General features: G+C 37.4%; 1 protein-coding gene across 4 annotated transcripts in view; it reads right to left on the bottom strand.

Moving 5' to 3' along the window:
* Nucleotides 1-1506: 1506 nt before the first annotated feature.
* LOC117879369 (sperm flagellar protein 2-like) overlaps nucleotides 1507-22585 on the bottom strand; it is a 37197-nt gene continuing 16118 nt past the window's right edge. Inside the window, exons 4-8 of one of the 4 annotated variants that reach the window (XM_034774501.1) lie at nucleotides 20015-20107; nucleotides 17968-18141; nucleotides 12708-12893; nucleotides 12372-12494; nucleotides 1508-2680 (exon numbers count right to left, since the gene is read on the bottom strand). In XM_034774501.1, coding sequence (XP_034630392.1) covers nucleotides 2255-2680; nucleotides 12372-12494; nucleotides 12708-12893; nucleotides 17968-18141; nucleotides 20015-20107 — 1002 coding nt within the window. In that variant the 3' untranslated portion in view covers nucleotides 1508-2254. Of the gene's footprint in view, nucleotides 3446-12371; nucleotides 12495-12707; nucleotides 12894-17967; nucleotides 18142-20014; nucleotides 20108-22585 lie in introns of all 4 variants that reach the window. The other 3 variants (XM_034774504.1, XM_034774503.1, XM_034774502.1) reach the window with 3 other exon arrangements.

Here is a 22585-nt window from a genome sequence, read left to right as displayed (position 1 = left end):
AATCTATTACGCCCGCATAACCGTTATGGACGATGTGGTCATTCATACCCCAGACTGGGAAACCCACCTGGAGAAGGTGGAGGCAGTCCTCGATACCTTCAGGCGAGCTCCTGCCAAGTGCGCTGTAGGGTTTACGGAGGCCAAATATCTTGGCTACATTGTGGGAAAAGATCTGGTAAAACCCCAAGTGAACAAGTTAGAGGCCATCCAAAATTGGCCCCGACCAAGTCGCAAGAAACAAGTCCGGGCGTTCCTAGGTGTGGTGGGGTATTACTGACGATTTAACCCCCACTTTGCCACAAGGGCAAGCTCCCTGACAGACCTAGTGAAAGCCCGTGGTCCTGATCTGGTGAGATGGTCTGACGCAGCAGAGGAAGCATTCACAGACCTACAGACTGCCCTCTGCAGTAACCCCGTACTGATTGCCCCTGATTTCACCAAGGAGTTTATCCTGCAGATGAATGCATCAGAAGTAGGGTTGGGGGCCGTTCTATCACAGCTGGTCGGGGAGGAGGAACACCCAATTCTAGACCTCAGTCGGAAACTCCTTCCAAGGGAACAAAGATATGCAGTGGTGGAGAGAGAATGCCTCGCTGTAAAATGGGCCATGGAAACATTGTGCTACTACCTGCTCGGGCGCAGATTTGTCCTCGTGACCGACCATGCCCCTCTTCAATGGATGCAGCGAAACAAGGAGAAGAACACAAGGGTGATCAGATGGTTCTTATCCCTCCAGCCTTTCCAGTTCCATGTGCAACACAGAGCAGGGAGCCGTCATGGCAACGCCGATGGCTTGTCATGTGGGCACTGTCTGGCATCCCAAGCTGCCCAACCCCTTGGCGTTGAGCAGGGGGGCGGGATATGTGACAGACCCAGACCAGTGGGGTACAGAAGTCTGGTAGAGGGCAAATATACTGGTCACTGGATGAGTAGTTTTCTGTTCCCTGAGTGACCAGAGCAGGGGCTGCACTAGAGTAATCAGGAACCTGCTAGAACCAGTTAAGGCAGGCAGGCTAATTAGAACACCTGGAGCCAATTAAGAAGAAGCTGCTAGAATCAATTAAGGCAGGCTAATCAGGGCATCCTGGGTTTTAAAAGGAGCTCACTTCAGTTTGTGGTGAGAATAAGGAAGGTGTTTGGAGGAGGCCATGGGGAAGTAGCCCAGGGAGTTGTAGCTGTCATGCAGCTGTTACAGGAGGCACTATAGACAGCTGCAGTCCACAGGGCCCTGAGCTGGAACCCAGAGTAGAGGGCGGGCCTGGGTTCCCCCCAAACCTCCCAATTGACCTGGACTGTAGGTTCTCCCAGAGGGGAAGGTCTCTGGGCTGTTCCCCAACCCACATGGTGAATCTCTGAGGCAAGAAAATCCACCAATAAGCACAGGACCCACCAAGATAGAGGAGGAACTTTGTCACAGTTGATAAAATAGCCCTGATTCAGTGAAGCACTTAAGCATGAGCTTAATTTTAAGTTTATTAGTAGCCCTTTAATGTTAAACTCATGCTTAAATACTTTGCTGAATCAGGCCTGAGTGAGGAAGTTTTGAATAAAATACACGATGGTCACCAGGGCATTACCAAATGCAGAAAACATGCCCAAATGACAGTGTGTTAGCCAGGGATAAGTAGACAGCCAGAAAAAGGATACTACCGTGCATGTTGTCAGGTTAATAAACCAATACAAAAGAAGGGCACTTTTCCATGTCACATCTTGAAAGTGTAAGTTTATTGATCTGTGTGAGCTAGACAGTCGCAAGTACATAGCTGCTATAGCCATTAGTCAGAATGTTTACAAATGTGCATATGCCGCAAAAATGAGCATCATTGGAAAGTTAAAGAATATATTTGCTCATTGGGGAATTCCAGAGAAACTAGTTACAGACAATGGTCTACAATTTACAGATACAAATTTCATGAAAAAAAAACGTTCCCTTCCTATTACTATTAGCTCTCATTATCCTTAAGAGAATGGAGAAGCTGAAAGAGTTAGATAGCTAAAGAAATTTTGTAGAAAAAGGCATTCTTAGCTTAATTAATTTATAGAGCAATTCTGAATGAAATGACTAAATTCAATTCAGCTCTATCGACGCTCAATAGACAAATAAAAACTATAGATAGTTGAAGAATTTGCATCCTACATGGTGAAAGTTTAAAACGTGCTGATAAGAGAACAATAAAAAAATAGAAAAGTCATCTTGACAAGCACAATTCCATGAGAACTTTTCCAAAACTTCAACCAGGAGATGCAGTAAAAGTCAAATTGGATGGAGAAGAAGGTTGGGCAACTTCTGCAGAGGTGAAAGAGAAGAAAGTTTCACCAAGATCTTATTTGGTACTAACAAAGAGTATGTTATGCAGCGAGTCCATGTTGCTCTGTGCCAGAGGTCAGCAACGTTTGGCACGCGGCTCGCCAGCGTAAGCGGCGCGGGCGAGCGATGTGCTGGCCGTGGCTTCTCGCCGCCCCTGTTGGCCCGGGACGGCCAGTGGTGGCCGCGATCGGCCGAACCTGCCACGTCAGCAGGTAAATAAAACTGGCCCGGCCCGCCAGGGTGCTTACCCTGGCAAGCCGCGTGCCAAACGTTGCCGACCCCTGCTCTCTGCTGTATAGAATGCCAGATAGAGCACCATCCCAGGTAAACAAAGCCGGAACCTGAGTTGCCTAGAAGATTGTCCTTTCGTACCTGTAATATATATTATTATTTAATAAATTACTCCCTTCAAGAACTTTGATTCAATGATTCCATATCGCATGACAATTATTTGAAAGTTCACAGAGAAATTTTATTATTGCTCACACTGTGTTCTTGCACTTGAAAATTAGCTTGGAAATATTCTAAAAGGTTGTAATTAGAATTTATCTAGAAATGGTGTTAAAAATTGAAACATTAGGAAACAAGGGTTAGATATCTCTGCTAATATCAATAAGTATTACAATTTCATATACATTATGGCTTTTCAGTAATTTGTCCTCATTTAATTGAGAGAAAATTCTGTTTTCATTTACATTATTAGTTTATTAAGTAGAAATTATGAGATGCTGTATACAATTAACAACTGTTTGTGTTATATTCCATCAATATTAACAAAAGATGACTTTGCACATAGGACTGGGAGATGTTCTATTCCTATAAAATTATTAAAGAACATATTACTAGTCAACAACTAAAAATCAGCTTCATTTTATTTATCAGAATATTTTACTGAAATAACCAAACATCTTTAATCAAATGCACTTTTATTTAAAGCAGAGTATAGATAGCATGTAATATGCTTAATTATTATAGGACTTGATCTGCAATCCTTACTCACATCAGTAGACCACAAGTCCTAATTCCTACAAAAACCTCCCTTACTGTTTAATTTTTTTTTCATATTTTAACATCTTTATATATTTCTCCATCAGTTGATTGTGTCTGTTCATCTCTTTGTAGAATCACTTTAATATCCTACACACAAAAAATTTGAAAACAAAGTTAAAAGGACGTCAGGTAACTTTTAGGTCACAATTAAAACTGTCATAAATTAGTAAGTAACAATCTCTGCCTTTCCAGAAGCTGACTATCCTATTAATGAGCAGGAGGTGTAGGTGTATAACTTGCATTTTAATTGGGATTTATTCATGTAAATAACTCTTTCCATCAAATAAGATACTCAACATATTCTATTTAAGAAAAAATTGGCACTGTCACTGGGCTAAGGCTCAATAGAATATTTTGTAAAGAAAATTACATCTTTTCATTTCATTTGTATAATGCCAATATCACAGCTCCATACTACAGTAACATGATATTATCAGACCAAACAATTACAGGGTAACATGTCATGAATTAAAAAAAATAATTGTCTACTATAGACATTAAATATTTGTATTACAGAATAAACCAATCACTTCTTTTCCACTATGGAATTGTTATATGTATTGTTCCAAATAAATCAGTATATGGTGTGGTGCTTCAAGCACGTGATGGGGATGTCAAGGTGTATTGCTCTTAATTTATGTCAAGTTTGGATTTTAAGTAACCAAATCCACGAAATTCAGTGTTAAGGCTTAAATCTATCTTCTTATCTAGGCATTGGAGGGTTCTTGAATCAGTGTGTGTTTTGTACTACAAATGCTACAATACCTAGAGAAGAGCTTAGGAAATGGTGACTGACTCAGAACCTTTCCTTTTGCTGGTTCAATTTTGACAGTTAATCTTTGTGAAAAGACTCTTTCTTTCCTATTCTATGTAATGTGTAACTAAAATAATAAAAGAAAGTCCCATGTTGATGCCTCCGATATATCTGTCTCATTACATATTTGATACAATGGTATGAATTTTCACCATAGATTTTTTTTATCTATCTGCCTAACTTCGGGTTTCCTAGCATACTCTCCACGGCAGTATCTAGGTGCTTCCCTAGTAAGTTAGGTCTGCATGGTGGCTTCGTGAATCTTTTCCTCTTCTTTTCCAAGAGAGGAGGCTCTACTTGGCATATGAACAAATGTGGCTTTTGTTGCTGTTTTTGTTTTTACACTCCTCTCTCTCTCTCTCTCTCTCTTCCTGTCCCTCCCCCATTAACTAGACTATAAACCAGTGGTTCTCAAACTTTTGTACTGGTGACCCCCTTCACATAGCAAGCCTCTGAGTGCAACCCCCCTTATAAATTAAAAACCTCTTTTTTGTATATTTAACACCATTATAAATGCTGGAGGCAAAGCGGGGTTTGGGGTAGAGGCTGGCAGCTTGGAGGTGAAGATAAGGAAAATGAGAAACTGCAGCAACTTTTGGAGTAATATGTGTCTACATAAAGGCAGCATGCATTTACATTTTTGTGCAGTTTTTGGTATTTATAATACATTAATTTATTAGTTTCCAGCTTTTTGTGTCAGGTGATTTCACACAAACTACTCCCCCCCCACAGATTTTGGTAATACTACCAATTGTGTAAAGAAGATGAACAATTAAATTAAAGACATAGTGTACTGAGTTTTCAGTAAAAACATGAACAGCAATCTATTAGCTTTCTATTGTTTGATATTATAACATTGATGATTACAATTTTACCTTAAGCAGAAAACATATGTGAAAATTTTTTTTTCCAGGCTAAATCCACAGGTTTTATAAAATAAACCAGATTATGTTCAAATACTTCTTTCTCAGCTAATATATTTTGTCCAGCTTTTCTCTTTTTTGCAATCACAAAATTACCCATAATTGTTGATAGTCCACTAGACAAACACCAGTAAAGCATTTCACTGGCCTTTTGTTTTACAAGTTAGTGATAACGCTTTAGGATTAGCTGGAAGAGTGGTTCAGTTTAAAACAGTCCCTTTTCAGCACAATGAGTCAGAAACAGACGTTTCAGTTCCGGTTATACAGAAATAAAATGTTAGCAAATGGAAGCGTCAGCAAGTTGATTATCAGTACTTATCACTACTACATGAGGTAAATGCTGATACCAGTTCATTGTAATGCTTCTGACACTCTAGAATATGAGTTTTATTACTAAAGTTTTTACTTTAAAATATATAGGTGTGAAAAATCAGTAAAACTGCAAGAAGTTACTATTTATTATCATGGAAAAAGTGCAGAGGGGCACCTCTGACATGCTATGTGGGCAGGAAGCAGAAATTCTACAGACAAGATTAAAATATATTTGTATAGTACAATATTACTCTAAAAATGAGCAAGGATTCATATGATCCATGATCTGATGCAGTGAGGAAAATGACAGCATAGCATTTAAGAAAACGGTACATGTACAAAGGAAACCTTCTTCTGGACAGCTTCAGTGTATGTAACCAACAATACAAAAGAAACCAAAGCTCTCAATGACCTCAAATGCACTGCACAGGTAACACTTTCTGCTTCTGATCAATAGCTCCAATAGACAGAAATATGCTTTTCTTCAGTTTCGTGTAAGAATAATGTCTCGTTATCTGAACCAGTGTTTATCATTATTATTAGTAACTGAAGAAAAATATTATTTTTTCACGTATGTTTACATTTCTTATGTCCTCCTTGACGGAACACATGATGGGCGTGAGACCACACATTGATCTCACTTTTCGTCCCTTTTAGGAGTTGAGTTAAATTTTCCACCCCTTGTGCACCAATACACCACACCACATAGAAAATGTTTCTCAAGTTTCAGAAGTATCATGAGCACGGGCTAAGAGTGATTCATCAAGGCTCCTCCTGCACCAAGTATTAAATACCTTATCTACTGTGCACGGGGGGTCCCAGCTTGCAGTCCTTACTAAGTAGGGACTACAGGAATTGCCCTTATGAGTTGAAGCAGGGTATTTCTTCATTGTCAAATGTTATATCAAGTGTTGAATCCATATTAAGACAAACGTATGTTTAAAAAACTGCTGCTAATGTAAATTTTACAAATGTTACATGAAATGATCTATGTAAACTCTTTGGAGCAGGGACTAACATTCCCTGTATGTTAGTACAATGCCTAGCATAATGGTATTCTGAATTTAACAAGGCCTCTAGATGCTACTGATATGTAGATGGTTAATAATAATATTAAGTTATAATTACTTTAGGAGGAGCAGCCTGGAAGGAAGGGCCTAAATAGTTACATTTATTTAAAATATACATGTGTATCTATATCTATCTACACACACACACACACACACACACACACACATATATATATATATATATATATATATAAAATACTATATAAATGTAATTGAAATCTGAGCTTTGATATGCTAAACTAAGAGATTTGGAACAAAAAGGAACTTAAATAATCTTTATGCATAAATAACACAATGGTGTCAAATGCTTTACAAAAACTGAGAGGTGAGGTGGGTGAAGTAATATCTTTTATTGAACCAACTTCTGTTGGTGAGAGAGAGAAGTTGCAAGCTTGCACAGAAGAAGAGCTTCAATAAAAGATTTTACTTCACCCACCTTGTCCCACTAGTATCCTGGGACCGACATGGCTACAATAACATAGCATACATTAAAAAAACTGTACATTTTATTTTGGATGAGAGACAAAAAAAGATAATGTCAAACTGGGGGAAAAAGATACCAATCGTCAAACTGTGCCCATTGCCCTAATTAACTAAGATCAAAGTATTCCGCTGGAAATAAGTGATTATTCTAAACAGTAAGGAGGTATTAGTAGATGTTAAAGATCTATTGTAGACTATTTTTGTAATTTTATTACAATGAAAAGAATATTATTAAAAAAATGTATTCAATAGAAATTTTTGACAGTTCCGAACGTAAATAAATGCTTTTACACACACACAGAGTGTATGTGCTGGTGACAGGTGTAGACTGACAACACTAAAGAATGAAGTTGTCTGATAAGCCAAAAAATGGGTAGGTTGTGACAGAGAGCTTTCTCCACAGTTCTAATCTGGACAGAAAAGGACAGAGGTACAATGGTAATAAAATCTTTGTGTCTATTCAATCCTTGGTCTTTGTGCTGAGGCTAACAAAAAGTGTACCAAACAGACGTGGTGATTTATGATATGATTACTGGTCCACAAGGAATTGGACTGAGTCAACAAACTCACTTCAAATAGGTCAGCAAACATCCTAGCAGAGGATAACTATTTTTGATCAAAATGCCATTGGTTTGATTTGAACCGGTGACTCAAAAGTGAAAGGCTTTCTAATTCATAATCAGTTTCCTAAGCCAGCCAGTGCTCCAACATGTATATGTTAAAATCCTGAATTTTATATTTAAAAGAAAATATTTCATCTATATCTACCTAAATATTTTTCTGCAACTAGTGTTTATGACAGTAGAAGTAGCAACATTTTAACCTTAGAAACCACACCCTAGCTTTGCTATACTTATCTTGCAAAAGATCTCGAAATAGCAGTACTGCGGTTGAACTTCATTTTTTATAAAGATTTTTATATTCTCTTGAGGATATATGGAAAAATCTTTTATGTTAAAACTACTGTATTCTTAATTTTGCTTCCTTGGAAAAGGGAAGTTTACCTACCTATCAAATGTAGTTCTTTGAAGAGATTGTCTGAATGGAACTACATTCCTGAGAGTGCATGTGTTTTGGACACTATGGTTAGAATTCTATGGAAAGGATATAGTGGCCACAAGGACAATGAGTATGCTCCTTCATGAATATGCACAATTAAGGCAAAGTTGTATAAGGAGCTCTGGCCTTAGTTTTTCCCCACTTGATCAGAATTTTAAAGAAAGATTCCAAAGAATTGGAGATTGTGGAACCACACCTGTAAGTACTGTTACTGGATGTAACTTTGCTTTCTTTTTCAGTACTACGAGTACAGATCCCCATGTCTGTTGAGATTAATTAGCAATAAAAACCCTCGAAAGAGAAAAGACTGACGGTAATCGTTAAATAAAGATTTTAGGTCTGCCTCAAGCCAAGTCAAGCTGCCAAGTCGAGATATATATGCATCAGATCTAACTGCCAGATCAAGAGATAAATGTATTACTTGAGCTCCAGACTGCCTTATGTATCTTCAGAAATAAAAGTATTCCTGAGACATGCTGCAGAAGTAATTTTGGTTGAGAGACTATGTCCTAAGACCCTCAGGTACTATGCAAGTTTGCATGCCCAGTTTGATCTTCTTAGGCAAATTTTGTAGATTGTGCCGCTTCTGAATTTAACCTGTAAGCTACAATGTAGGCAATTTATATATATTTAGTACTATCAAGATAGCTGCTAAGAAATGTTAACGTATTTAAAAATCTGAGCTCTAAGCTATGTAATAGCTTCTCTTGGAAGTGAGTGAGGTTTAGGTTAGACTACTGGGAGGTTAGCAGTTTAGTTAAGATGGAAGAAACAATGTTGTTTAGCAACTTATTGTGGCCTTGGTTACTATAGTCCTAGCTTCCTATGCTCCTCCTGGCACAGATGGTCCAACAGTGGGAGAAGTTTATCCCACAAACAGAAATAGTATTTCATCAGCAATGTCTGATCATTTGCAATGCACAATTATCCATCACTGGCAATTTTTAAATTAAGATTGGATTGGTTTTATAAGATATGTTCTAGTTAAAAAGCAATTATTTTGGGGGCGTTCTATAGGCTCTTGCATGGTGTCAAGTATGATGTCAAGTTGCATCTGAAAAAGTGAGGTTTTTACTCACGAAAGCTTATGCCCAAATAAATCTGTTAGTCTTTAAGGTGCCACCAGACTCCTTGTTGTTTCTATAGGCTCTGTTATATAGGAGATCAGACTAGATGATCACAATGGTCACTTCTCGCCTCGGAATCTATGAATTGTAGACTTGCTGATGATTTGCTGCTTAGCGCATCAATAGACTTCGCCTACTTCTCCTTTGGCACTGATCTGAAAGTTCTCCCTGGTTTGGTTCTTTTGTTGGCAGTTAAGACTACTAGTGATCTAGAAGCAGGATGCCAATAAACAGAAGAAGAGGTCTGTGTAACTTGAAAGCTTTTCTCTTACACCAGTAGAAGTTGGTCCAATAAAAGATAATGCCTCACCCACCTTGTCTCTCTAATATCCTGGGACCAACATGGCTACAACAACATTGCAAACACTGAAAAAACTTACATTTATATTGGGATACTTGATACTACTTATCTCTTCTCTTTGATACAGCTGGCATATATGCAGTGTGAGCCACAGGTCTTAAGATGGCCCCCAGGAGACCTTTGTTTATTGTACATGTTACTATGCCTTTCTGGTTCAACAGTAACATATTGAGTGATCAGCTAATCTAACCTTGACCCACCAAAAATTCCATATTCAGAGCTTCCACATTATATTCACACAGGTCTTTAAAGTTCTAGAAATCATCAGATGGTGTAGTAAAGTAGATCCTACATTTGCATTCAGGGAGAAAGACTGACTCATCTTCTTGGGATCCTGATCATCTCCATTTACATCTGAAGAACCAGAATGCTTATCGATGTACTGTGGACTGTAAATACACTCAAAAGTTTTCTCAGGAGGGAAAGAAGTTGAAGGAGCTGACTTCTCAGAAATCTTCACCTGGAGATCTTCCCTTGGAAAACTGACTCTCAGTGGTTTTCACAACAAATTTTTTGGTGGCCTCAGAGTACGACCATCAACTCCTGCTGGTGGCCACTCTGACAATTTTTCCTAAATTACTAAATTAGATTTAAGAAAAACAAAGAAATATCCACATATGCATGTTACGATGTTCAAATCATCGTAATTCATTTATGTGGGTTTTGATTTTGCAGACTCAATAGTAAAAATAACGTACAGTTGTCTCTATTCTTTACTGGATTTACTTAACAGAACAGAAACACAAATGAGGTGCTTTACACGTTCTTGCCTTTTTTGCTGTTGTTTTTGTTGTTTATTTGGTTGCTTTTTATTTTTAGGTGGGGAAGGTGGGGAACTCACCGGCTTCCTGCTCCTCCACTTTGTGTCTCCAGAAGGGGGCATGGTTCAACACCTGTTGGCAGCTCTGGGGGAGGGGCCACTGCTTCTTCCCCCCCCCCCTCCCCAATCAGTACCCAGGAGGCTGTGACCACAAGAAAAGCCCCTGGTGGCCACATGCGGCTATGGTGGCCATATTTGAGAAAAACTGTCCTAGAAGGTAGAGCCTATAAACTCTAATATAGCCGAAGAACACAGGTGGGTAATCTCAGCTTTCAATAACCTAGTTTACCATCAGAAATGTGAGACAGACACCAAACCCTAAGTATAAATGAGGAAGGCTCTCAGATCTGAGAATCCCAAGGTGAGTCTCACATTCCATTGCATCAGGCACAGAGGCTGATCCGGAGAACTCTCAAATGTGAACCACCAGTTCTGAAGAAACATGCCGAACTGGAGACCCTTGTGGAGTAATGGGCAAAGGAAAATGGAAAAAAAATAGTTCCTTCCCATGAGTCAGCCACAGTCCAAAGGATGAATAGCATCTTCCAGTGAAACAGACACAGAGCCTAGAGCCAATGCACTTATTTAGCACCAAGAGCGAAGGCTGTAGCAAATCCACTCCTAGGCTGAAATTTTGTAGGCCATATTTTCACTTTCTCTAAGGCCACTTTACAGCAGTCTGGCAGTGAAAAGTGGCTGGAGTGCCAATAGGAATCTGGCCTAAACTGACCAAAGTTAGAGTAAAGTGACAGGGAGGTCTTTTTGAACTAAAATATAGTTATAAGAAAATGTTTTACTTATATAAGCACCATGAAGCCAAGGAATTCCCTCTAATCAGTTAACTGGACCTACAGAATTGCTTATTTCAGGTTTTTGATCCTTGCGAGCTACAAAATAGTTATAACGGGCCAAATTATTTTTAAAATGGGAGGACATGGGCATTTAAGGAATATCAAAAATAAATCTATTTTAATTGGAAGCGTCTAATGAAATAAGTTTGCCAATCCTTTTATATTTTTCTGTTCTGGAGAGCACTTGGAAACTTATTGAGTGGCATCACTGCCATCATCATTAACACTACTTGTTGGGATGTGGGGTTTTACTATCACACCGTTGGGTCCTTTCCCTCAGCATGAAGAATAGTTTTACTGAACAAGATGAAGAGAAGGCAACTGATCAGCTCCTAAGATGTGAACCAAAGGTTCCTGTTGTTCTCCTTCCTAATGTGCCCATTTTAACCAGTTTTTTTCTTGTTCATTTGGATAATGTGGATTCAGGTAAAGCATTCTAGTAGCTTTATGTACAACAATGAGATAGCTGACACAGCTGTTTGTTTTGTGTTGCCTTACTCAAGACAGTGGCTAAATGCCACAATCTTTCTCAGTATTTAAACCTTAACACTAAAGTAGCAATGTTTTTTGTATTTACATAGCATGTTTTTATTTTTTAAATACTTAATTTTTTACGTTATTTATAGTGTTTCATTCATATGGCATCCTATATAAAATAGAAGTGGGTAGATTATCTCATCCTTAATGACTTATGGCCAGAACATGCCATTAAGACACTAACTATGTAGGAGACGGAGCAAAGTCACTCTACCCAAGAAGGAGCTTAGAGAGACTGTAACTTAGCAGGCACAGTCCCTCTGTTAGATCTCAAGTACACAGGAGGAATGTGCATGTTGCACCATACCTTTAGCTGGCCTTGCCAGCTCTACCTGGCCAACTCTAGGATCAGTCTCTTCCCTGCCCACTTTTGTGTGATTTGTGCCCAGGGGGGTGATCATCTCTCCTCTGAGTGCATGTATGTCTCTTGTGCATGGGGAAAGGTACAGCTCCTTGCACCTTCTCCCACACCAGGCACCCATGCAATGGCCACACACAATCTGGACAGAGCAATCTGCAATCTGCAATGCCCATAAAGAGTCTACACTTGTGAATTTGAATTATTTCTTACCATTAAATTTACATTTCTAGAATAGTACACATTCCAGATTTCTGTACACTTACAAAGTAGACCCTCCCAGAAACGAAATACTTACAGGAAGTTTGTACCCCTGGTAGCTGTTAATCAAGTCCTGAATGAAAGGATGCTTCAAAAGAATGGTAACTGGAATGGGTTTCAGATCCTCAGAGCCCAGTTCCTCGTATATTTTTCTGAAATGCTTCAAGAAAATGCTTCATTTATTAGGAAAACTAAAAAAGAATCACTTCATAAAACAGATATTACCGTGTGTATTTCTATAAGATATTCTTGCTGAGGGGTTAAAACATTACTTTAAAAATATGCTGTTAACATAAATTACAATGATGTGCTTAATCTAAATGTTGTCCTTATATTGCAACAGATAGAACTTTCTTTAGCTTAACCAACCAACCTTATTATTACTGCCTGCCTTCTGCGGACTACTGAATCTATGGTTGTCACCAGCTTTACTTCCTTCATGATGGAACACTCTTTGTAGAGTTGCCATAGAAATTCTTCCCTCATCTGTGCAAGGCAAGATTTCTCCTTTTTCCACCAAAGGCTCTTCCTTTATCAGCATATCAGTGTGGGAAAGAGACTGGGGAAAGAAAGCATTTATATATTATGATTCAGTGGCAAGTGGTCTAGCACTTAGTCATACATTTCAGTTTGACATTTATTAAGAATCATTGAGGATATACTTCCAAATATCCATTCTTATGATGGAAATCACCATACACAAACAAAATCAGTAACTGGAGTATATGGCTTTTGAGAGTAATGGGTACCCACAACTCCTGTTGATTTCAGTGGAAGTTGTGAGTACTCAGCCAGGATCAGATCCAAAGCCCTGGTATAGTAATACCTTTCAGAACACCGGAGGAAGTAGCTGCTTTCAAAATAGTCTTAACTATAGGTAGATAGATAGATAGATAGATGTAAACTGCTATTTGCTTTATTCTGTTTTTAATATTGTGTTCTTCATACTTTAGGGACTTATATTAGGGACTGCTAGACCAATACAAATGACAGAATTTTGTAAATTAGACTATAGGGGAAGTCCTCTCTAGAACTGGGGAAGTTCACATGATGAAGGTAAGAAGGGATTCTTCTACTCCAGCCATTGAGCCACTCCATGGAGGCTACATTAGCCAAATGGTTGCAGTAGCCTTGCCAGGGCTCGGCATGGAAATGGGAAAGGAGAAAGAGTTTAGGAGGAAAGATCAGAATTTTTGTTTTTTGACAGGTTTAGTGTAAAGGAGTGGTGGGACATCCATGAGGCAATATCAGATACAGGAACAGGGGAGAGCCCAGATAAAGAGGGAAGGCCAGGAGTAGAGATTTGTGAGCACAAAGGTGATTGATGCCTTAGCTACCTCTAGATTAGACTTCCCAATACACTCTATCTAGGGCTAACCATTAAGGCCACAAAGAAATTCCAATTAATTCAACATTCAGCCCATTTTTTGATTAAGAGAGATTCCTGCGAGTATATCACATTAGTAGTATGCACCCTATCCTGGTTTCCTCTCCAATATAGGAGGCTCAGGGTCTTTATTTATCTTTGCCCTGAACAGCTCAGGGCCCACCTATCTCAGAGCCCATCTTTCTTTCTCTCTACCTCCAATCAGCAGGGGTTTTGTTACCAATAGAAGCCTAGGGCAAAACTCTTGGGACTTGGTTGCTGAGTGTTTTCAGTGAAAGACCCTCAGCTGTGGGATTCCTTACCACACAAAATCAAAATATGTTTGAGTCTGGCAATCATTAGAATGTGATGCAAGATGCAACTGCCTGTTCAAGCCTTCCACCAGCAGCAACATTTGCACTATGGCACAGCAGTATCTTCTTGGAGAACGCAACTGCTGACTGTAAGTCCTTAAAATGCCAGCATAAAACAAATGAGCTGAGAGTATGTTCTGTTTGAATACATGAGACACACTTGGAGAAATGATGCTTCCCTTAAATTTACTATATATAGCAACTAGATATTGTGGAGATTGGCATGTTTGAAACGTCTAGCAGAATAGAGTGTTTTTCTGATTTCTTTATCCGAGTAAACTATTTTTCAAATCTCCGAACTTTCTTGTCTTTTAACTGGTGTCACAACATAACTTCTTAGTTTTAATTTTACTTTTTTTAGTGGAAAGGGGGAAACAAATAAGTGAAAAAAATAGCTAATTAAAGTCTAACAGTTGACATAATCCTTTATCAAATAAACCTATGTATTCATGCTTCAATACAAAAATAATTTACTTGATAGACTAAAAGAAGTACTTTTTGGATAAGTACATATTCCAGCTCATGTGTTTAAATCATAACTTCTACTAACTTCTCTTTATAAACGATATCCAAATTAGACACAGATGCTAAAGCAACATCATTTATAATTGGTGTTATTTTTTAAAAAGTTATGTAAAAACAAACTAAGGACTTCAAAATTCTCTTATAAGCCTCTTTACTTCACAGAGTTTGACTAACTTAAATATACCCTTCTACACCACAACTATAGCTCACAGTATATTTTTTATTCCATTCCCCTTGGTGATTGTTGAACATATTGGGTGACATTTCGGACCCACAGAGGTCAATGGCAAAACTCTTCCTGACTTCAGTGGAATAGGATTTCAGCCATTCACTCTTTTATATATTTAACACTACTAATAAACTGTAGACATATGCAAAGAAGAACATAAGATGAAGGGATATTCTGAAAGAATGTTTTTCCAGCACTGCAATTCTTTGAACACTAACTCATAAAAATAAAGCTGTTATAAAGTGAAACTGTTTAAAACCTGATATCTAAAAGAAAAATATCTGTCTTGATACTTCTGTGCCCCCCGACTACACTAGCGAAGCACCTCACAAACAATGTAGTGCCTCACAAACAGAATGCATCCCTCAACATCCCTAACTATGAACATATACAATAACAAAGGAAAAGGCTAATTAGAATTTTGACAAGCCAGACTTCAGGCTTTCCTCTGCTTGATATTAAGAAGAATAACATACTGAGGCAGTAGAAAGCTGCCCCTCTGTTTTATAACTATGAATATTATTGTTTTTTAGTTATACATGAAGAACTGAGTTACAAAGAGATTAAGTGACCTGTCCAAGGTAACACAGGAAGCCTGCGGCAAAACCAAGTTTGAACTTTGATAGCTTTAACCACAAAGCAATCCTTCCTCTATCTTCAACTAGTAGCCAAATAGGGACAATGTCAATCTTCTTTTACAATCTAAATTCTCCATAAATTCAGTAAAAATACCATGTTTTTTGTAAGATGTTTATCCTGAAATTACAGAAACTATAATTAAAAATGTATTATCATGCAACTATGCATTTGGAAATGTCTACTTTATATTAGTATTAGCTTTACATTTATTTAAAATGTAAACTACTCAGAAAAATAACTCTAAAAATGGGAATGTGTGGTTCCACATTTATAGTGTCTCAAAGATTTTCATATTAAGTATTCTCACCTTACAAGTAAAAAGTTTTTTTCTCCCTTAACTGCCAGTCTTTCAGACTCTCCCTGGGATCTTAAAAGTTAAGCTGTATTCTTTACCAAATGTAAGATTCTGCTGGCAATTTCTGGCCTCAGTTATACTTGCGCTCCCTTTCCCAAAGCTGTGCTGGGTCTACAGTACTAACAGGGGTAAAGAGTAGTAAAAAAACCTATTTTTTGTCACAAAAGTGAGAAGATGTGACTATGAATACACATGGGGTAGATCTGCAGCACAAAACAATGCCATTTTTATACAATAACTTTTCAGAGTCGAACTGCAGTTTAAGTAGGTTAAGGAAGTAGTAGTCACTGTGGTTGTGCAAGTGTGGTGAGAGATTTCATCATGTGTACAAGTACTGAGCTCTTTAAAAGGTATGAAAAGAAATACATTGTGGCATGCATACCTTAAAAGATCAGTCATGATTTTTATACTTTTGTAAAACGAGTACAAATTAATCAGTATTGTATTGAAAGCTTTGGGTCATTAAAGACTGGGAAAACAGCTCAGCACACTAAAGAAATATGAACATAGTTCAAAATGTTGACTTCATTTAATATGTCAATATATTCATAATGGTCTTGAACTTTCAGACTGAACTTTGCCATAAATGACTGAACTTACAGCAATATGTTACTAATCCATCTAACAGGTGAACTGAAATATTTGAAAAAACATACCAAAAATAAACTTTAAGATTTCCCAAGAAACATACCAGAAAAGAAAGTTAATAAGAATAGTAATGATACTGTAACTGGGGTCCTAGTGGGGGCCAGTTATGGTCACTCAATTAGGGTGAACTGCAAACAATGAGGCAGCGAAACCCCAAAAAGCTGGTGGATATTCCAATACTTAGGTTTACCAAGCCAGTATAAAACAGCTTCTTTATTACCTTACTGGTTACTCAGAAGTCCAAACAACACAGTTCCCTTAAAGTGATCCAGCCTCAGGCCTCCATCCAGGTACCCACGTCAAATATGATGAAAATTTCTGTAAATCTTATTTCATCATATAAAAGAAAAGGTTCTACCAATCCCAAAGATCAGACACATTACCTCCCAGGTTAATGAATGTTTCAGATCTTACCCAAATACATGCTACAGACAATTCTTATTAACTAAACTAAATTTAGTAAAAAAAAAAAAAAAAAAGAGAGAAAGTATGGTTAAAAGATCAATATACATAAAGACATGAGGTCAATTCATTTAGGGGCAGATTAGTTGCAAAGAGTTCTTTCAGAAATAGTTCATATTTATAGTCCAATGTCCAAGCATAATATTCAGGGCATCCCAGCATAACTGGGACCTCAGTCTTGTGACTCAAACTTTCCCTGATGAAGCCTAAGCAGATCTGAGATGACAGAATCAGGATGCAAGGATCTTTTATACAATTTCATGTCTTTTGACAAGTTGGAGTTCCTCAGAGAACAAAAGATAATTAGGATGACTCTGAAGGAGGTCCATCACCAGTACTTCACTATACAAATTAACATTAGGCCATTTGCTTGTTCCTCCACCATTCACAGTACATTTCAAAGAGGGATGAATACTGAGATAGCCCATGTTTACAATTCATTTAAATGCTAGGATCTTCTTTTGACCTCTGAATTATCACAATACAGCATAGATAGGGACTGTTGATTATATTGTCGACCCTACTCGTACATATGTAAATAGACAAAAACACAAACATTATCTCCCCACATGTCTTTTGAGCGTTATTTATTTTGAAGGATTTTTAACCCTTTCTAGCCATGCGTCACAGATACATTACAATTTTTTTTTTTTTTTGCTTATAGTAGCAATAGTAACAACCACAATGCAGTTTATCTACTGGGGAGTAATAGCTAGCTGGCTTTAGTGGTCTGAGGTTAGACCAAAGGATGCCCTCAATTCGCCTGTACTGGACATTTATTACCAGGAAATGCCCTGCAATTGTGTTATTGCTCAAAGAATGGATCCTCATAGCCTTACTCATATTGAGAAGCATCTTATTTTGAGTATTTCTACTGAAGTTGGTATTGCGTAGTCAATAGTACTGTTTCTGAAGAAAGTTGCTACCCAAAATGAAAAAGTATATCAGAATCTGACCCTAAGTCATCAGACCAGAAATTATAACTTGCCAGCACCATTATGGCTCTATTTACTGATTCATATAATCACATTTTACCACATGTGGAGGAGAAACCTCTTTTCTTCTACGGATGTATGTTCCAGTAGCAATACTAAGCGCTCGGTAGACTCCCTCAACAGCATCAGGATGTGAAGCAAAATAAAGCAGCATCTTAGTGTAGTCAAGTTGAGAGGGATCTTTTCTGGCATCAGCAAATAAAATAAAGAAAAACTAGAAAAGGAAAAACATTTAAATTAATTCCTGCAAAGGATATTTGGCCAATTTAAATAAAACGTCTACAGAGAACAGGATTAAATGTATATGCAAGGTAGCGACTGCTGAAGAGAAATATAGTTTCAGAAAGAGTGTTGAGGTCCTATGGGAAAAATCAAGAAAATCTACATTATAATATTTTGTTTTCAGCAGTGAGGATTCTCAAAGAACCAGTAGGAATCTGTAAAATCTCACAAAAAAAGTTATGACATTTTACCTCTTCTTTATACATACACTGTGTCTCTCTCTGTGACTATATACACTATATTTAAAATTAATGGGTGCAAGATTCATCTTTCTATTCTCAGGTTTTTCTTATTTTTTATTGTAAGTAGGTTTTTTTTCCTTTCTTAAAAAAAGTTATTTACTCAAAACTATTGCTCCCAAAAGTTGTGTTAATTATCATGTTTATACATGCACCAATTATTTATGCACCAATAATTTGTTGCACAGCTCCCTTCATCAATAATAAAATGTATTCACCACAAACTATACTGAAAACAGCATCCTCGAATAGGTGTCAAATTGGAAAAAACAGTGATAGTCTTCCAATCTCTTATGTAAAATTAAGTGCTGCCCAGTCCTGACACCAACATGAGACAGCATTCATAGTAGCTTCTACAGAAAGGTTTGTCTCTTTTTGTGTGTGTGCTGTAATGTGTAGTGACCATTAGATAATCTAGTCTGTATATCACCAGCCATTAAATTTCAACCAGTTACCATTATGTTAAGATCAATAACTTGGGTTAGACTAAAGCATTTCAACCCTCAGGGACTAAACTGCTGTGTGCCAGAGGCAAAAGACAGGGGATACTGAGGTGCCAGCAATGTCTGAGGCCCTTGCAATAAATTGTCATAATTAGGTTTAGGAATGAACAAAGCATTGAGGTACATGGGATTGTTTTTTTTCCTCTCACAGCTACTGTTTAAGGCTGTCTGCAGATTGAACCAGGCATCACTGTGTCACTTTATACCCAATTTACACTTTGAAGTGGTTGGGGTTTTTTTTTTGCAAATTTAAGGGCTAGAGCTTGGGCTAAGGTGTCAAAAATGGGTGCCTAAAGTTATGCTATTAAATACCCCTTTAGCTGCCTAAATACAAACTGATTTTCAAACGTTTTGAGCATCAAGTGGTTCTGACTGATTTCCCTTTGATTTAGGTGCCTAAATATGGATTCAGAAGTCTAACGTTAGATACCCAGTTTTTTAAATCTAGGACTTAATTTTTAATAAATGAAAGTTTAGATTCTGGAGCATAAGATGGCAGCCATCACAAAAAAATACTGATTCAATGAGCCATTGTTATTCAGCTCAATGCAATTCCTTATTATATTTTCATTACTGTTATTTAACACTTGTATTGTGTAATTGCTTAGAGTCCTCAACCAGGTCAGGGCCCTGTTGTGATAGACACTGTACATACGTACAGTAAATGACAGTCCCTGCCTCAGAGTGTTTAAAGTCTAAAAGACAAGACCTAGCAAAAGCAGAGAGACAAACAAGTGCGCCAGAGTGTTTGGAAGAAGTAACAAAAATAATAGGATGTCACTGTACAGATTAACTGTGTGCACAATTCTTAGCCAATCATTAGCAGATCTTTAGCCTCAAATGTTTTTCCACAGGTAACTCGTTATCAGTGATAGCTGTGGTCATTTATGACTCAACTGCTCCCAAGATCTTCTTTTATAGTTTTCTGGGAAGAAATAATGGCTAGGTAAAATAAGTAGGCATTAACATTGCAAAAAAAGAGGTCATGCAAACTGAGAAAAAGGACCATTGTGTTAAAAATGACAAATGATACCTTAATTTCTTTACAGTTTTCAATAATTACCATTATAAGATGCTCCTGTCTATTAAAAGGCAAAGGTTCTGTAGGATTTTCTGGCATTTTTAAATCTTCACTGCCTTTAAACCATAAACCAACCTAAAAAAAAAAAGTTACTGATTTTCATCCCCCTAAAAAAAAGGGACTGGACTGTTCCGTTCTAAAATCACAGAAAGAGCTAGGTTAACAAAGTATAAAATCTGTCTCTGCATTTATTCAAGTTCAGAATTTGTTGTTTTAAGTAAAAATCTGTTTAATATGAAACATTTAATTAGGTACTTGGACACTTTGCAACAAACTCTTTTCATGAGCAAGTAAATACTGAATGTTATGGTAGCAACTCAAACCTTATACTGCTACTATCTACATAAGAATGAATTTATATCTAGAGATTCCCCTGAAAATACCAAGCACTGAAACTTTATTCTTTTTTCCTATACCTAGGGGTCAATTGTGGATTTACTAAATGCCTCTTCATATAGTTGCACTACCCCAGGAGCAGACTAGGAAGCTGTTTGTGATGCAGAATTGCAATCTGCCTCCTGGTTTCCCCCTTTACCAAATGAGGTGTGTCCTTTGCTAGCCCTATAACTGACACACTGTACATCCTCCTGATGCCCTCAAAAAACTGTGCTGGCTGGGATTTTGGGAGGCAGAGGCAAGGCTTCTCATTCCTGCCTCGCTCTCTGTCCATACACTGGGGGAAGGTGCCCATAATGGCCTAAGGAGGTCAGCAGCAAGAAGTGGACACCTTATAAGCCATTCCTCTCCTGCATGGAGATGCAGGGCAAGCCACAATCTAGTCCCTACTTGTTATAGACCAAAACTTGCACCTTTTATTTAGGCAAAATTCCCATTGTTATCATTTTAAAATTCATTTTGGTCAGTAGCCCGTTTATGGAAAATGTGTGTGCATATAGATATAATGTAAGAATAGTCTTGTTTTTATTCTCAATGAGGTTTATTTTTTCATAGTTTGCTTCTTGGAATAGCAACATATAGAGTAAATAAATATGATTGTCATGACATTGTGAGTATGAAATAGAGAATGAACCTTGTTTAAACTTTTATAAACCTTATTTTAAATTAAAAATAGTACTCTTAATATATTTCTCATTGGATTAATAGAACAATATGGGCATTTTCAAGCCGTTTAAATAATACCTGTAAATTTTCAGAAATGTTGACAAAAGACTGTATAGCCTATCAATGTATACACTGAGTTCAAATCCTATTGGGACTGTTTTTTAATTAAAACTTCTTCATGTCCTTTTCTCCCCTTTTAGGTGAATCATTACCTTTTCCACCATTCACAACATACAATACTCTGCATTTTAATACACATATTTTTCAAGAGTCAGATTTAATATGCTGTTTTTTCAAAAACACAGGAAGTGCCAAGAGAATTTCAGAGGGGAAAAATTGTTAAAATAGGTTTTTGTACTGGATGCTTTCTACAGACAGGTTAGTAGGGAGAATTCAGCAGATAACTTAGAGATTAAGTGGATTTTCATGTTAGCTGTGCAGGTCCTCCTTAACAAACAGTTCAGTGGCTTTTCTTTACACATAACACATCCTTACATGGCTGAACTGCTCTTTTACCAACTCCGTGCTATTGCTCTTTTCTTACTTTCCGGACTGTAACTACTGACTCATTAACCCTATAGTGCATTCTGTTCTACAGATGACTCGGTAATTCTACATCAAAGAGTTAAACATGTAAAAGTGACTAAACAGCTGTAAATGTCACAGAGAAGGATATGAAGTTTGTAAAGGGTAGCTTTAAATACAGTGAGGCAAATTCTGACTTCCATTTCCCCATACAATCCCATTGATTTCAATATAGTTTCAAGATGTAACTGAGAGCAGAAATGCCTATTAATTTCAAACTTTGTCTGTTAGGAGAGTTGTGCGTTGGTTTTCATAAGTCTGAAAAGATCCTGGTTACATTTTCTCCCATGCGTATTTATGTTGTAAAATTACAATAATTGTAATATACAGTGCTGTCAGTTAAAATTATTGGATCTCTGTGGTATGATTTGTGGTATCCTAAAGGTTTTTGGAGGTGTTCTGCAGAATTAAATAGACTTTGGGTAAAGTTTTCAAAAGTAGTTAAGTAATGAAGCCTAAGTTCCATTTTCAAAAGTGACTTAGGTACTTAGGAGTCTGGTTCCGACTTTTGATGAGACTGAGGTGCCACAGTCACTTAGGGTATATGTGCACTGCAATTAGACACCCGCAGCTGGCCTGTGCCAGCTGATTTTGGGCTCTAATCCTTCCATGCCTATATACAGCCATAGTATTTACTGATGAATAGCTATTGGTCCGTGCTATGTTCTCTGCAATAGAAAAGTGAGACAGGTGGAATCTAGATCTGGAATAACACCTCTTTACCTCTTAGCAGAACATTTTATAGCACTGACATATTAATTAATTGAGCTACATTTCTTAAGGGATTTAAAAAAAAATCTCCAAAGATCATTCCATGCAAGAAAGTACTTGGTGGAAGGGAGAGGAAAGATGAGAATGCTACATTTTTAGCACTAAATTATAACCGTCTTATCCTTTGTAAAGAAT

This window comes from Trachemys scripta, chromosome 6, assembly GCF_013100865.1.
Source record: "Trachemys scripta elegans isolate TJP31775 chromosome 6, CAS_Tse_1.0, whole genome shotgun sequence".
NCBI classification, from domain to species: domain Eukaryota; kingdom Metazoa; phylum Chordata; order Testudines; family Emydidae; genus Trachemys; species Trachemys scripta.
This window is presented reverse-complemented; position numbering and strand designations above follow the sequence as displayed.